Genomic DNA, 17,157 nt, shown 5'->3' on the forward strand with positions numbered 1-17,157 from the left:
TGTCAACTATGGATCAACGATTAAATACAATTTATTACAAAGGAACAGTTTTACAAAACCCAGTTTTTGGGGGCAAATGGAGAGCAATGTTGATGTTTTTATTTCTGCGTGTATAAATTCCAGAGTTTTTTTATTTCATTAAAATATGTAAATATTTTATTTGAGGAAATAAGATGGATGGAATTTTGGGGTTAGGCATACAATTTTTTTCTTTCTTTGATGAAGAAGTTATTGTAGTTACATGGTCCCTGTTTAATCACAAGTTTTTCTCATTTTCACCGTTATATTTATATTAATATTTGTGTTAGTATTTCATCATTTGTTATTTTTAAATATTATTTTTTTTTAGACAATATGCATTTTTGTAATAACCCAATTGTTTGCTGTTTATTTTATTCATTTGCTTTGCTATTGAAAATGTACGCCTTTAAAATATCATTTATAAACGAGGGATGTATACAAATTGACATTGACAGATAGTGAGATTTGAGTATATTTTAGCAAATAAAATAAAATCACTCGGCTTTGCCGATAGCTAAATACCTTTAGGCCATGGTTCTATAATATAACTAAGGGAGTGAGTGGAGTTGACCTAAATGTATTACAAAAAGCTCGATAATAATTTGAATATAAATAACATTTTGAAGGTGACAAAATAAGTTTTGGAAGTCCCTACATTTTTTAAGCATTTAGGGTATAATAAACAGTGAGCCTTATTATTCCCTGACAGATCCAATCAACACAGTGTAGAAAAAATAAACAGAGTGCTTCTTATATTGCATGAATACCACTTTGACGATTTTTTGGAAACATTCCGGCCATTATCGAAAGAAGTATGGACAATAAAATTAAGGGGTGTTGTAAAGCCTAATTAAAGCCATTTTTTATTCATTTTCTCCGAGAAAACTACGAATCTTTTTTGGTACCTTTTTTTCATTTCAAATAATTAATCTACTTTTCGAATTTATATTGATGAAAAATATTACGTAGTTTTGTGGCCGTCTATGAAACACTGTTTTTATTAAATCGTTTTGCGGTGCCAACTTACTTACTTACTTAGCTGGCCCATTACAGAACATTTGTTCCATAGACCGAACTAAGAAAAGATCTCCATTCCTCTCTGTTTTTCGCTTCGCTTTTTGGGATACCGCGCCTTTTCATTTCTTCATCCACTTGTATGCTCCATCGAAGCTTAGGCCTGCCGATTCTGCGTGCACCGCCATGTGGCATGTATTCATACGCTTTTTTAGCGGTCATTCTTATGATATGGCCTAGCCAACGCAATCGTTGCATCTCGATACGTTTAACTATATTCATGTCTTTGTATAGCTTATATAGCTCGTGGTTCATACGACGTCGATATTCACCGTCAACGCAAATCGGCCCGTAGTTCTTTCGAAGAATTTTCCTCTCAAACACACCAAGCACTGCCTTATCTGCTTGCGCAAGTACCCATGCTTCAGAGCCATACATTAGCACGGGTAGTATCAGCATTTTGTATAGTGTTACTTTTGTTTGACGAGATGTGATTTTGTTTTTAAATTGCTTACTTAAACCATAGTAGCATCTGTTGGCCAATACAATTCTTCTTCTTATGTCACAACTGATGTTGTTTGTTGTGTTTATGGCAGTGCTGAGGTAGACGAAGTCTTTAACTACCTCAAAATTATAGGTACCAACTTCCACAGTTGGTCCGAGCTCTATGGATGCTTTGCGCGTCGACACCATTAATTTGGTATTTTCGCCGTTTACCGCCAAACCCACTTTCGCAGATTCTGCTTCGACCTTCCTAAAGGTATCAGTTACTTCCTTTACTGATCGTCCCATGATGTCTATGTCAACATCATAAGCAAGTAACATGTGGCTATTGGTGTAAATTGTGCCATTTCTTTTGACATTTGCATCTCGTAAGGCTGTCTCCTTGTCTGAAACCTCTTTTGGTGCTGAACTGTTCGGAGAGGTTCTTTCCAATTTTTACTGAGGACCTAGTATCAGTTAAAGTCATTTTACAAAGCCGGATGAGCTTTGCGGGGATACCAAATTCAGACATTGCATGGAATACCTTTGATCGGAGGGGGCTGTCGAAAGCTGCTTTATAATCGACAAAAAGATGATATGTGTCGATCTGCATCTCTTGGGTCTTCTCTAGGATTTGCCGCAGGGTAAATATCTGGTCAATGGTGGACTTGCCAGGTCAAAAGCCACATTGGTATGGTCCAATTATTTCGTTGACCATGGGCTTTAGACGTTCGCACAATATCCCTGACACGATCTTATAGGCAATAGGGAGAAGACTTATGCCCTATAGTTGGAGCATACAGTCTTACCTCCTTTCTTGTGGACGGGACACAGGATGCTCAGGTTCCAATCGTCGGGTACGCGTTCTTCCTGCCAGATGGTGCTAACTAGCTGATGCATACACCTTATCAGCGCGTCACCTCCGGTTTTAAACAGCTCGGCTGGTAAGCCATCGGCTCCTTCTGCCTTATTATTCTTCAGCCGGTTTATTGCTGTTTTTACCTCATCTTGGCTGGGCGGTATACATTCAATACCATTTTCTGGGATTGGGACTGTGGTATCTTCGTCGTCTTCGCTGCTATTGAATACCAACAGTTTTGAAAAATGTTCTTTCCATATCCTGAGTACACTATCTGTATCAGTTACCAAATTACCTTGCTGGTCTCTACAGGAGGATGTGCCTGTACCAAAGCCATCAGTTTGATGCTTGACACTTTGGTAGAATTTTCGGACTTCATTCTGGCTCCTGTACATCTCGAGTTTTTCACACTCCCGCTTTTCCATCTCTCTCTTTTTCCTGCGGAAAAGACGTTTCCCCTCTCTCCTTTTCTCCCTGTATCTCTCTCGTGCGCTACGCGTTGCTACGGATTGTAAAGTAGCCCTATATGCCGCATTTTTCTCTTCGGTAGCAGCACGACACTCCTGGTCATACCATGAATTCCTTTGTGGAGGTCTCTGGAATCCAAGTATGGATTTTGCGGCTGTTTGCATGGAGTGGGCAATATTTTGCCATTGTATTGTTATGTTATCGGGACAAGGATTGCTCGCATTAAGCAATTTGGCTAGTTGAGTGGAATGTGCTGTGGCTATCTGTTGTGTTTGCAGCCTATCGATGTCCAACTTCCGCGTTGTGTCTGTTCGTGCTTTATTTGCAACGTTTAGACGGGTACGTACCTTTGCTGCAACAAGGTAGTGGTCCGAATCAATGTTTGCGCCTCGGAACGATCGTACACCCAACACGCTCGATGAATGTCTTCCATCTATCACAACATGATCATTTTGATTACTTGTTCTTTGATCTGGAGACAGTCAGGTGCCCTTATGAATATCGAGATGATTAAATCTGGTACTGCTAACTACCATGTTTTTTGCAGCTGCAAAGTCTATCAGCCTCATACCATTGTCAGATGTTTCACTGTGGAGACTGAATTTCCAGACTGTTGGGCCAAAGATATTCCCCTTTCTAATTTTGGCATTAAAATCGCCTAGAATGATTTTAATGTCATGGGCAGGGCATATGTTTCTTCTAAGCGCTCGTAAAATATATCTTTGGTCTGTTCATCCTTTTCTTCAGTGGGAGCATGAGCGCAAATAAAGCTGATGTTGAAGAATTTAGCTTTTATTCGAATTGCAGTAGGTCTTTCATTCACTGGGGTGAAGCTGGATACAAGATGTTTTAGTCTCCGACTAACTACGAATCCGCAACCAAACTCATGCTTTACGTCATGGCAGCTGTAATACAGTGCGTCACCTTTAGGTGTTGTTGTGACGCCTTTCCCAATCCATCGTATTTCCTGTATGGCAGTAATATCGGCCTTGTACTTTTCAAGTACGTCTGCCAATGCGAAGACTGCACCTTCTCTATAAAGAGTGCGAACATTCCAGGTGCAGATTCGTTGATCAAGGTCCTTAAAACGTTTGCGGGGTTCGTCAACTTTAGAGGGGTTTGTTTTTCTTTTCTTTCGTTTTTTCATAGTAGGCTGTTTTTTTCTAGGAGAGGGTTACTAACCCGACGCCCAAACCCACGTTTTTAACGTTCTTATGGGTGAACGCGCGTCACATGTTAGCTCACTACCTTTGCGGTGCCAACTCTAGCTCGAAATCTTAATTAGAACATGAAGATCTAATCCTTTATCGATCGACTAAAAAAATGGTGGACCTAAAAATCAAAAATTAAATTTTTGGCTTAAAAAACTTATGTTATTTGTTCATAAAATAGGCAAAAAAAAATTAAAAATAAAAACGGTCGGTGAAGGACTAGGTTTTGAAATCCTTGATAAGTTTTCGAGCTAAAGTTGGCACCGATTTCAAAATGTCTTTTCAAGAAAACCCAGTTTTTAGCCAATAAATAAGTCAATGAATTTTCTTTCGATTTTCTGAAGTTTGCAAATGGGGGGTCACCCTTTAAAGCGCAAGGTAAACCAAATTTAAATGGAAGGAGCTTACACCTGGGAAGTTTTTGCGGATTCTGAAACAACAATGTTCATAGATGAGAAATGAAATAAATCGCGATACAAGTTGACATTTTTAAGGGTTTTTAGGTTTTCACAATTTTGCTTGGAAGCCGAAAGTCCTATGTATACAAAAGAAAATGTTGTAGCTATGAAAATTCTCTACAAGATTGACTCTTATGAAATCTTCGTAGTTTTTACGGTTATTGAGATATAGAAGTTCAAATTAGGACAATGGATTGACTGTATCGCCTCCTCATATTACAATGTTATGCACAGTGCACCTTAACTTTAAATGAAAACCGCTTACCCCAGGGAATTTTTTTTGCTGATTTTGAAACAGCACTGTTTATAGATGGTAAAAATCCAAAAACAATAAAAAATCGCTGGATGGATTTTTTAATAAATCGAAATGGGACTAAAGAAAATGTTGTAGCAGTGAAAATTCTGTACAAGATTGGTTGATTGGTATTTTCCTAGGTTTTACCATTTTTGAGATATAGAGGTTCAGATCAAACTGTCGGATTTTTTTCTTAGATCTTCAGGATATAGCTTGAAAACTGCGAATCCTTTCGAAATGGGACTAAAGAATATTTTATAGCTGTGAAAATTTACCATTTTTGAGACACATACGTTTAAGTTGGGAAATTGCAGACATGACATTGTTTTATAGGGAGGCGATGCAGTCAATCAATTTTCCTAACTTGAACTTATATATCTCAGTAAAGGTAAAAACTACGAAGATATCATAAAAGTCAATCTTGTAGAGAATTTTCATAGCTACAACATTTTCTTTAGTCCCATTTCGATATGACTTGCGATTTCCAAGCAAAATCGTGAAAACCTAAAAAATTTCAATTTGAACGATTTATTTAAAAAGCGCGCCGGTGATTTTTTTGTTTTTTGATTTTTCTATGAACATTGTAGTTTCAAAATCCGCAAAAACTTCCCAGGTGTAAGCACCTTCCATTTAAATTTGTTTCAAGAGCACCGTGAGCGTTGTAGCAAACACCACAAACTACTTGAGTGCAAGGGGTGTACAAAGTAGTGGTCCTAAATATTGGGAAATTTTAAAAATATAAAATTTTAAAGTTGTAACAATCTTAACGACTACCCGCTATTAATATTGTCACACTATCCGAGAAATAGCTTAAAAGAGCTTTTGGGTCATTTTCTCAGCGATCATAGACTTGCTCAAGAAAAAATTAAATTGTTGTATCTGAATCTCGAGGAATACCTTTGATAAAAGTTGTTAAAACAATTTTCAAACAGGCCTTAAACTGCGCTTAACCGAAAATCTTGAACTTTTGTGAGGGAACTTGATTTACGTTTGAAAAAATATTTGAAGTCATATATCAGAGACTTTTTTGATGGATAGCCCATAAACCGTTTTAGTTGGGCATTCCAGAATTTTATACAGCTTTTGTACCACTATATCAGAAACGGGACCACAAAGAGTACCTCCTTTTGTAAAAATTTAAAAACTATCCTCGAACACCTTGAGATGTGTTCGATGAAGACCTTCACTGTACTAGATGTGGGTTTGGAAGAAATTTTGCAATGTGCAAAGTGTTGAGGCAAATAGGATACTCAGTTCGTAAGTAAAATCAGTCATCATTGTTGTTGTAACAGCTGTTGATTTTTCTGCTCAATCCGGCTGTGGCTCTATCTCCAGGTCTCAAATTGGGGCTTCTTCGTAGGTTGCAACAATAAAGCTAGTGGAGGAGTTAAGCCAAAAACAGAATCAGATCGACGCCGACCTGTTGCTATTGTTTTCTTTTCAACGCCCAACGCAAAACTTTACTCAAAGGTTTAAGCCGTTTTCGTCTTTAGTTAAGTAGGTTTGGCAGGGCAGTGCGGGCCTGTGCCTCATGATGGGCAGATGTTTTGCACAGTATCATCAATCCTTGTCCTATAGGAATTAAAACGACTGCAGCATCCCCAACTTATTTTAGCCAAAATAGTTTATTCAGGTTGGTTGTACTCCGATGGACACAATCACACGATAGTTTCTGTTGTCTGCGACTGCATCTGTGTGAATGCTATTCAAAACTGCTTGATAGACTTGCTGATATAGGAGTCCTGTCTTGTATCGTTGGACCTCTCCCCATCTCTCTAAGATCTGACGTGCCAGAGTGAGGGAGTCCTATTCATCATATGGTAATTAGGATGACTCTCAAGGTAACCGTACTGTTGGGGCGTCCTATTGCACGCCTTTTTCTGGTTCCTCGACTATTATGTGCGGAAATGACGTTCGAAGCTATTGTAGTGCTATACTGCTTGTACAGATTTCCCCAAAAGGAGGAGGAATCTGTAATTATTGTTCCAAATTACCGACGTAATTTAGAGCTTTGAAATGTTTATTGCCGGCAAATGCAACAACTACAACACAGCAAATATTGGACACCACAAGTATATGAATACTTATGTACGTGATGTTTATTTGGCACAATGAGGAAAAACACTTATTTTAAATTCGTAAAATCACTGCCAGACGACAGATGTTTTTATTGTTTGGGGTTTAAATTGGGGGTTTTTAATTTGGCGATCGGGGCGATCTTGACACTTTCACGACTACTCGAAAAGTAAAGGATTATTAGAGGCGGGAATCTATCGATTATAAATCGATATCGATCAGCCCCTTCTCTATGTCCATTAGGGCGGATTGCAGCGGTTGGGGTGGAACCTTAACACTGCTAACGGAACCCATGCTGATGATCGGTATATGGACAGCTATTTTTGGTGCTGGAGAGGAGTATATTCGGTCTACACTATTCACCTTTGTTGGCATCTTTTTTTGTGACTTCAGCAACGGGACCACCCTGTACATTTTCCAGACTCGATGTAGGCTAGCGACAGGTTGGGAACTTTGGTGACATACTCAATTCAGGCTCATCCATATGTTTCATTGCGACATCATCCATTGTAGTTGTTGTAGAAGATTAAAGTTACTTGCAGCTCTCTACGGATCAATCAGCGTAACGTTGTCAAACGTGACTGTGGTCCTATCCTCTTTCTACCCAGGGTTCGAGGGAGACTTAACCGTTGCTCACGATTCACTTATTCCAGCACCAATGTTACAATTCTTCTGATGATTTGATCTGATATCTGACGAACTACGATACTTCCTCTAATTGTGGTAGGGGCGTTCTCAGTGACCGTGCAAAGCGTAGAGCTATCAATCTGCTCAGCCAGCACAATATTCCTCTGGTCGTTTCCGAGGACCAAATGCCACAACTCATGATGAGCATTGAAGTCCCCCAAGACCAGTCGGTTATGAACTTCCAGAAGCGGGCCAGTTTTGGGCCTTTAATCTTGAGTACAACTAATTATCGGCGGTTGTATAAATTAGGGCATTCTACCTCGACACCTGACTACTAACCGCATCAGGGACGTACGCAGGATTTCATTTCAGGGGGGGCCCACCTTGACCAAAAATCATGAATATTTTTTTTCTCTTCTTGGTAGTTATGGCTGGGGAGCCAATTATATAAAGTAACATTGTGGATTATTTAGTGATATTGAGTATAAGGATATATTGTTAATACTATTTTTTGGCCTTGGAGGCTTTAGTATTAAAGAATGGAATGAATAAACAAACAAACAAACAAATTAAAAAATGTTGTGTAGCGTTACATAAAGCTATTTTAAAGAGTTTTTAGCTGATTTTATATGAAATATTGACACAAAGTATATAATTTCAATAGAGAGAGTTTACATTATAATAGATATTAGTTTGAAATTTGGAACAGAGTTAAATGAAGCATTTCATAATACGTTCAGTACAGTCCCCATACAAAAGTTACGCATGGTATTTTGAAGTTTTTAACCAAATTCTCCAACAGAATTGACGCAATAACTAAAAAATCTTTCACATGAATATTACACATGTAGGTTTACGTTTTGTATCCCAGAATTTTTAACCACAGTAGCTCTTATTTCGCATTTTCAATTCTATTTCAAAGATTTTCAGTATTTCGTATTCTTTAAAGTGCATATCCATATATCACACATTAACTTCAGTCCCATTAAAAAAGTTTTGTTTTACTTTTGCCTTATTAAGTTATCAATTGGACACATTTTTGCCGCGAGGACTGATGCTGATAAGAAGATCTATTTAAAAACCTATTAATGCTAGTTGTATACCATTAATTAATTGAAATAAATAACTCAAAAAAAGAATAACTCGAATCCCCGAGTGCAGATTAGACTTGTACCGAACAATTCCAATCAAACATTGCCAGCTATTGTAAGAAAATAATATTCTTTTATGTCATAAATACACGAAAACTTTACTATTTTACCAGAAGTTATAGAGTCCATGCAAGCCAACTAAAAAAATTAGAAAATTACATTTATGGTCTGTTGCAGTATTGCAAGAATCTACTCATTTTCAGTAGTAAAAATGTGTAGATTCTTGCAGGTTCTGGAACAGGCTTTTATAACAGAAAACATTTTTATCAGGAGTCGAGCAATACCAATTACCGATTCATATACTTCGAATTCTACACGCAGTACTATTTGAGACTACGAAACCCACATTCGGGCTCGGCAAAATTTAGCTAAGTCCTGACAAAATAGGTTAAGTCGAAAAAACTCCATCTGATAACCCAATGGTTGTTCCGCCTTATTTCTACCTTAATTATACGATTAGATGTTAATGAACTCGATGACATTTAAAACTTTCCAAGGACTATGACCAAAGAGTACGCACTTCTGTCGGCACCAACTTATGAAATTCATAATTTTTGTTTTCTCGAAAACAAGTAAAAAAGTATCAGTCGGGTTTGCCGACATAGATATATAAACCCAGCAAAATTTGAAGGAAGGGGTTCCATGCGATGACGTGATTTCATGACATCTTCTGCATTGGTTCAAACGAAGTCGTGAAAGATCCGATCTTTTCATCAGCATTTGACCCCATTCCATCGATCCAATACAGATGAATTTTGTGTTTTTATTTATGCACATCTTTCTAAATATATACGACTAATTATTTACAATAGGCTTGATGCTGTCGGAGACTCGAAATCACAACCAACGTTGTTAAAACTCTCGTTGTAATGATAATGTGAAAATGACATGTCAAAGCATTGGTGGAAATGACATGCCAAAGCATTGGTGAAAATGACATGTCAAAGCATTGGTGTAAATGACATGCTTTGCATCCAAAAATGAATAGCATCTTTTGTGGTCCACGCTCAAATAAAATTCATCGAAGAAGATGCTAAAAAGATGACATGCCAGATCACTTGCACCCATGATTGGATGGCATCCTTGACATCGAACATTTTGCTGGGTACCCTCAGCCTGTTTGAGTTGAGACTTTTATCAATAAACAGGGCTTCACAAACAATATCTCTGTCCTAAAAATTGTGTAGTCAGGGAGTTTCAGAATTTCGTTCTTTTTAGGACGTATACACTTTCCGACAAAAAATATCGAAACATTTGGGTATAAAACTTCACGATTGTGAGCGTTGCGAATAAATGTTTATGTTGTGGTCATAGATGTGACTTCGATAACAGCACAAAATTTTGCTATTTTGTGGAGAAGATATGGTCCATTTTGGAAGTGGACTAATCTTGGAAGTCATTCCTTTTGATAGTTATTGACACGATAATTTTAGTTGGTCATGGTAAGATTTAGAGCTTTTGAACTGTTATGTCAGGAAACATCGAATATCGCAAGGAGTAGCATTGGCAAAAATTTCCAACGGATTCTCGAACATCGCTTATATTGCACTTATTTTGAAAATTTGTGAGGAAAGTATCCGAAGATGTCCCATATAGACCCTCTTGGTACTTGATATACACATGTACGTCCGGAAGTAATTTTAGGATGTTCAAAGTTTCGGTGGAATCAGATATTGAAATTTTGTATGGGAGGTACCTGAAGGAATGAACCGATATAATCCATATTCGAACCTAATCTATGTCTCGAAGAAATCGATTTGGACCTTCGACAGTTATTGTGGGCACCATTTTAGTGAAACATTTTGTAGACTTGTGGGAAAAAGAAATGGAACGATATTGCTTAATGTTCGGTTGATCCGTTCGAGAGTTATCATGCGGTAGAGCCAGATAGACGAAAGAACTGGGCTATATCGACACCAAATTATTTGAAGCGGATTTTGTCGAAACATATGAGAAGTCAAAAGCCATTATTTCGATGAGGTAGATTTTTATCGTTAGCCTAATGCCCGAAATTACAGAAGATTTTAATACCATTTAACCAATGTTTGAGCATTAATTTTGTTTGCGGTTGTTTTTAGGTACAACTTTTTTAATGATAGAAAAAATTCAGGTGGGTATGCTACTTATAGCAGATATTAGCACTTTATGACGCACAACACAATAATTTTTCTCCATTAAATAAATAATAAAAAAAATTAAGGCAGTAAAACAATTTTCTTATTGGTTTTAGGGATATACTCCACGGAAAAATGTAAAAATGTCATTCCATGCACTTCCAATCCGAACAATACTAAGCTCGTAATTTTTTGAATACAGAATGAGTTTAAAGCCTCAAGACCTTTATATTCATTATGAATTCCTCGACCCTTTATTATTTGATAATGAAACTACATGAGAAAAAGAAGTCATTCAGATTTCACTGGAAGTTTTCTCAAAAAGAGTATTCAAACAAAAAAAAAAAATAAATATTTCTTAGACAACTTGTTCATAAATTACATTTTTAGTACATAACATTCAGAACAATCTAAGTTTTCTTTTGATAATTCCAAAACTAAAAATTGTTTTAGTGAAAAAACGTAATAATTACTTAAAGTAGCTCAAAAAATTTTAGTCGACCAAACCATTTCGGGGGGGGGGGGGGGGGGGGGGGCGGACCCCCAGTGCCCCCCCCTGCGTATGTCCCTGAACCGCATACATTCCATGTACAAGTAATTAAAGCCAGGTTCAGGTGATATAGGTCCATATTGAACATACTGTTGCAACCGGAAAGTACCACCATCACAACGCTGTAAGCTGCAGTTGTTGTTGCGCCTGCTTTCATGCGCCGCTGCGATTCGTGAAATCCACTATTCCCTCGATCCTACTCGGAGTCCATTGCAATTGAATTGCAAAAGGATGCATTTTCAAGGATTGGTTTTAAGTGTGTGCGGCTGCAGTTGTGTGGTACGGGGTAGCCTCGTATTTTGATGACGATGGAGGATGTGTTCACCCAACATACAGCAACTTAGTCCCGGTTGTATTCCATCACATGGACGAGTCCAGAGCAACCCCTGAGATATACCAACTCCCGGAATCTATTGCATCTTACCGAAGTTTGAATTTGGTGGATGAGGATGTGATACACCGAGCACATCCATATTTGTTCTGAGTTTTCCTCCGTCCCGGCTCGGACCAAAAAAAGCATCTGCTCCCAATACAGAAAAACTATAGAAATACAAACATATATACACTGAGGTGGAAGCCGCTGTGTACATAATTTTGGTAGGGGTGATGTGTGGTTCCGGGTCAATCCGATATCGAAGAACCCGACGCAATGCGATTGTGTGCTCAACAGTAATTCTACTGGGCGCCGACAGGGTTTTTTAGATCTTTTAGGACTTTATCTCAGGAAGAATGGATGTATCCCCGAAAAAATTGTAGAGCCGCGAGAAAAACCCACTGTAAAACTTCTGAAAATGATCCAGCAGTTCTTAGAAAAATGTTAAAATTTTGTGTGGGAGATACCCGAAGATGTGGACCAATATAGTCTCAATTCGTAAGTTTCGTGCTCATCAATCATTTCAGTTTTAGTGCCGTACAAAAGAGTTTGGATCAAATCCATTGATCCGTTCGAGATAAAAATGTACAAAATTTTGAATAGTGTCGCTACAGTGACTCCCTTGAGAATTTTTTTATATCCGACAGTTTTTCCCATCACCAAAGCATGTTATAGATATGTATACATATATTCCACATATAGTCCGCAGTCCACAACACGGGTGTTGTGTGGTTCCGGGTCAATCCGATATCGAAGAATCCGACGCAGTGGGATTGTGTGCTCAACAGTCATTTTACTGGGCGCCGGCAGGGGTTTTTTAGAGCTTTTGGGCATTTATCTCAGGAAGAATGGACGTATTTCCAAAAAAATGTAGTGCCGCGATAATAACCCGCTGTAAAACTTCTGAAAATGATCCAAGACATGTCCTTTTAAACAGACAGCACTTCTGAGAAAAATGTTAAAATTTTGTGTGGGAGGTTCCCGAAGAGTGAAGCAATATAGTCTCAATTTGTAAGTTTCGTGCTCATCAATCATTTCAGTTTTAGTGCCGTACAAAAGAGTTTGGATCAAATCCATTGATCCGTTCGAGATAAAAATGTACAGAATTTTGGATAGTCACTACAGTGACTCCCTTGAGAATTTTTATATCCGACAGTTTGCATATTTGCCCTCCGACTAGCCAATATATTTAGCCAAACATTTTCATACCAACATCGTATTGAAAACGATATGTTTATCTACGTCATCAAGTACTTGTTAGCGCCTTGCACAATAATTTAGTCCAAGTAATTATTAAAATATTATTATTGTTGTTGTTGGTGTCCTAATGCCAGACATGCCTTGATAACATAGCGCGCTTTTAGAAACGCCCTCGCACAAGTTCAAGTTTATATTCAGTATTAGTATAGAATATTATTATATTTTGTTTGTAGTTTCTCCTTTTCCTTATAATTTGGCCATTAATTGTGAATAGCTATTCAACATTTCTACTTTTCAGTATCGCAATATTTAATGTTTAATAAAGGCCGAAGAAAAAAGAAATCAAAATCGGAGAACGCAGTTGGTGATTCTTTGTAGTAAAAATCACAGAAGCAATACTCGCTGTAAAAAAAAATTGAAATATAAAAAACAAAGCAAAATGGAATCGAATACGGAAGGAAATCTCTTAGAGATAATGGATTTAGCACGTACACTGAGACAAGAACAGTTATTCATACAACAGGAGCAGGCAACATTTGCACAGCTGAGTGAAGCATTGTCGGAGAATTCAACATCGATAACAAAGGTGAGTGGTAGGTAGGATAGGTGCTGATGATGATGACGATGGCGGGAAACAAAGCCATTTAGTTATTTTTATTTTATATTTTAATAACGTGCAATATTAAGCCGTATGGCAGATAACAATTTTGTTGTTGTTAATTATAATATTGTTTTGTTTTTGTTGTAAAAAGTTATTTTGTTGTTCTTGTTATATCATTTGCAGTTAGCTTATATTTGTGCCCAACAAAGGCGGAATCTCAATGATTTGATTGTATCACGTCCAGAATTGGGACCATCATTGTGTTGTCGGCGTGCCAATAACCACGAAAAATCTAATTTTATTGATTCCAAGAAGGTTTTAAATTATGAAGTGAGTAATACAACCACCATCAGCCTTTGAAATTAACATTTTATTGTTACCTCTCTCTCCATTATTTCAGCATGCCATTGCCTATGAAGAATTATTCAATTATCTTTACAAATCTCCATATATTTTGGCTGTATCCTTGGCGACGGGAGATAGCATTGCTGAAATCTCCCCACATCACATGAATTCAGTAGTACAGACGATAAGCACAGGCCTATTTGGTAATGCCATCAACACGAAAGATGTGGAGATGACATTGAAATTATTGCGTGAACTTATTGAAATACAAATTGTCACCAGTGATAACCCCCGTCGATTGCTGAGAGCAAATGCTTCATCATTTTCCCGCCTTTATCATCGTTTAAATGAATCAATGTTTTCAGCGAAAATATTTTTAACAGCTGCCCTTTTTCAACCCATCATGAGTGTATTGACTGAAACAGATACCATACTTGATTTGGATCCACAAAAAGTTATCCAGGGTTTTAGTAGCAAGGAGAGAATACGAAGGTGAGTGTTTTATTTTATTTTTTCGTTTTTTATACCCTCAGCATTTATGCTAATGAGGGTATATACACTTTCATACGGGCAAAATGTGCCTCATCGAAATAATGGTTTTAGACCCCAAGTATGTTTGGACGAAATGTGTTTCAGACAATTTGGAGTTGATTTAGCCATGTCCGTCCGTCTGTCTGTCTGGCTGGCTGGAGCGCACGATAACTCTCGAACGGATCAACCGATTCGGTTCAAAATTTGGCTTTTGTAACATTATGTCCAAACTTAGTTTAAGTTCGAAGATGGGTTATATCGGTCCACTCTTTCCGGTACCTCCCCCACAAAAGTTCGGAAATGTTCGGAAATTTTGTGCGCACGATAACTCTTAAAGGAAGTAACCGATTTGGTCCATACTTTGCACATCGTGAAATTTGTACCAGATTTAGATGAGATTCCAATATGGACTCAATCGATCCAATCCTTCGGGTACCTCCCACACAAAATTTCGGAAAAGTTTAGTTTAGGACCTGCTTTCGAATCGCTTTGATTTTTGTTGTAGCAACTTTAGCCTCTGCCCCCTATACGACGCTATAAGTTTCATCGGGGGCAAGTCCATACTTCCTGAGAAAATAGCCTGTAAGTTACAAAAAAAAACCCTATGACACCGTGTGTAGTGGTTGGAGCGCAAGATAACTCTCGAACGGATCTTCCGATTCGGTCAAAAATTTGGCTTTCGTAATATTTGGTCCAAACTTAGTTCAAGTTCGAAGATGGATTATATCGGTCCACTCCTTCCGGTACCTCACCCACAAAAGTTCGAAAATATTCGAAAGGTTTGTGCCCACGATAACTCCTGAAGGGAGTAACCGATTTGGTCCATACTTTGCACATCGTAAAACTTCTACCAGACTTAGAAGATGTTCCAATATGGACACAATCGGTAAACTTCTTCGGGTACCTCCCACACAAAATTTCGGAAATGTTCAGTTTAGGACCTTCTCTCGAATCGCCTTGGTTTTTGTTGTAGCAACTTGTATTCACTGCCCCCATACGAAGGTACAAGTTTCATCAGGGGAAAGTACATACTTCCTGAGAAAATAGCCTGAAAGTTCAAAAAACCCCCACACAAAATTTCGGATACGTTCACTTTAAGACCTGCTATCGAATCACTTTGATTTTTGTTGAGTCAACTTACTTTCACTGCCTCAATTACGATGGTAAACGTTTTTTCAGGGGCAAGTCCATACTTCTTGAGGAAAAAGGTTGTAAAAACCCCCTATGGCACCCCCATGGTCTATGTAGGTCCATTCCTTTAAGTACCTCCTCCGCAAAACTTTTGAACTTTAATCCTAATCAACATTCGCCCAAAATTTTGAAACCCCCTAATACAAAAATTTTTTTGGAAAAAACTGTTTCAATTTACACAGGCTGAGGTATATCTCTGTCGGCAAAGCCGACTGATATTTTTTTACTTGTAGGTGTGTGAGGGGTAGCTATCATAAAAATATGGGCTAACTATCCACTGACACACCTCAATCCCACTGCAGCGGGATCTTCGATACCGGATTTACCCGGAACCACACAAGACTCGTATTCCGGCCAGCGGCTTCCACCTCAGTGTACACATGTTTTTATTTGTATTGTGTTTCTGTGCTTGAAGCGGAATTATTTTGGTCCGTACCGGGACGGAGGAAAATCAGTTTGCCACATCCGCATGCACCACACAAACTTCGGTGAGATGCAATATATGTCGGGAGTGGGTCTTTCTCAGGTGTTGTTCAGGGACTACGACTAGAACACAGCCCCCCAGTGAGTCGTTGTCATTAGAATACGCAACTCCCCCGCTGTTCCCCAACAGTAGCCGCGCACATGCAGCACTTTACACCAGCCGATGCTGTTCCAACCCCTGCAAATGCATTTTTTTTTTTGCAATTTAATTGTAATGGACTCCGAGGTAAGGTCAAGGAAATAGTGGATTTCATGAGAAACCATGACCCAACAGCAGCCGCACACATGCAGCACTTAACACCAGACGTTGCTGTTCCAACCCCTGGAAATGCATCCTTTTTCTCCATTAGCAGACCAACCGATTTCATCACCTCTAAACGCCGCACTTTGACCAATCATGGGAAAAATGATTGGCCGAGTTCACAGAGTTCACTAATCACCTCTTTATAGTTCTGCCCAAACCTTCTGATGTTCGGGTAGTAGAAAAGACGTTCCTAAACATCATCACTGCTGTAGCCGGAGAACCCTTGTTGACCACATTTAACGCGATAAGCTATTCGTCAGAATGCCGCCCTGATAACTGCAACAGGGTGTATTCTCATCTCTTCATTATCACTGATGTAGCCACTCGCCATATACCAGCTGGTCGAATACCCGAAAGGAGGCCAAATTTCCCAGCAGAGGAGACTGTATTAGCAAATGACCGTGATGAGCTTCGTCGTGCCAACCCCAGTGACACCAGGGTCAGGTAGCTGACACTGGAAGTTAACACGTTTATCGGTGGGCATAAGCGGAACAAGTGGCTAAATCATTGTGGAATTGTGGGCAATGGTTAAGTCACTCTCGAACCCTGAAAAGAAGGAAGATAGGACCTCAGTCACATTTGCCGACGTTATGCTGACTGATCCGAAGAGGTGGGCAAGTTATTTTAATCGACAGACAGGGCGAAGAAAAGAGTACTACGTCGCATTAGATCTCTTCCTGCCGGGGAGGAATCACCACAATTTACAATGGAACGCTAAATAGTCCAAAGCGTTGGGCCCTGATGGTATCTCCATGGTAATGCTGAAACAGCTGAATGAGCCGCGAGTCGAGTATCTCACTAA

The 17,157-nt window shown here is 38.7% G+C and overlaps 1 protein-coding gene across 9 annotated transcripts in view; it reads left to right on the forward strand.

Moving 5' to 3' along the window:
• The window catches only part of Gapvd1 (GTPase activating protein and VPS9 domains 1), a 50,471-nt gene that overhangs the window by 12,336 nt on the left and 20,978 nt on the right, over positions 1–17,157 (forward strand). For 7 of the 9 annotated variants that reach the window (XM_073976753.1, XM_073976761.1, XM_073976758.1 and 4 more), the window contains 3 exons: positions 13,199–13,486; positions 13,685–13,831; positions 13,902–14,338. In XM_073976753.1, the coding sequence (XP_073832854.1) occupies positions 13,340–13,486; positions 13,685–13,831; positions 13,902–14,338 (731 nt within the window). In that variant the 5' untranslated portion in view covers positions 13,199–13,339. Of the gene's footprint in view, positions 1–13,174; positions 13,487–13,684; positions 13,832–13,901; positions 14,339–17,157 lie in introns of all 9 variants that reach the window. The other 2 variants (XM_073976759.1, XM_073976755.1) reach the window with 1 other exon arrangement.

This window comes from Musca autumnalis, unplaced genomic scaffold (assembly GCF_047663935.1).
Source record: "Musca autumnalis isolate F117 unplaced genomic scaffold, ASM4766393v1 scaffold_3, whole genome shotgun sequence".
In the NCBI taxonomy this organism is placed as follows: domain Eukaryota; kingdom Metazoa; phylum Arthropoda; class Insecta; order Diptera; family Muscidae; genus Musca; species Musca autumnalis.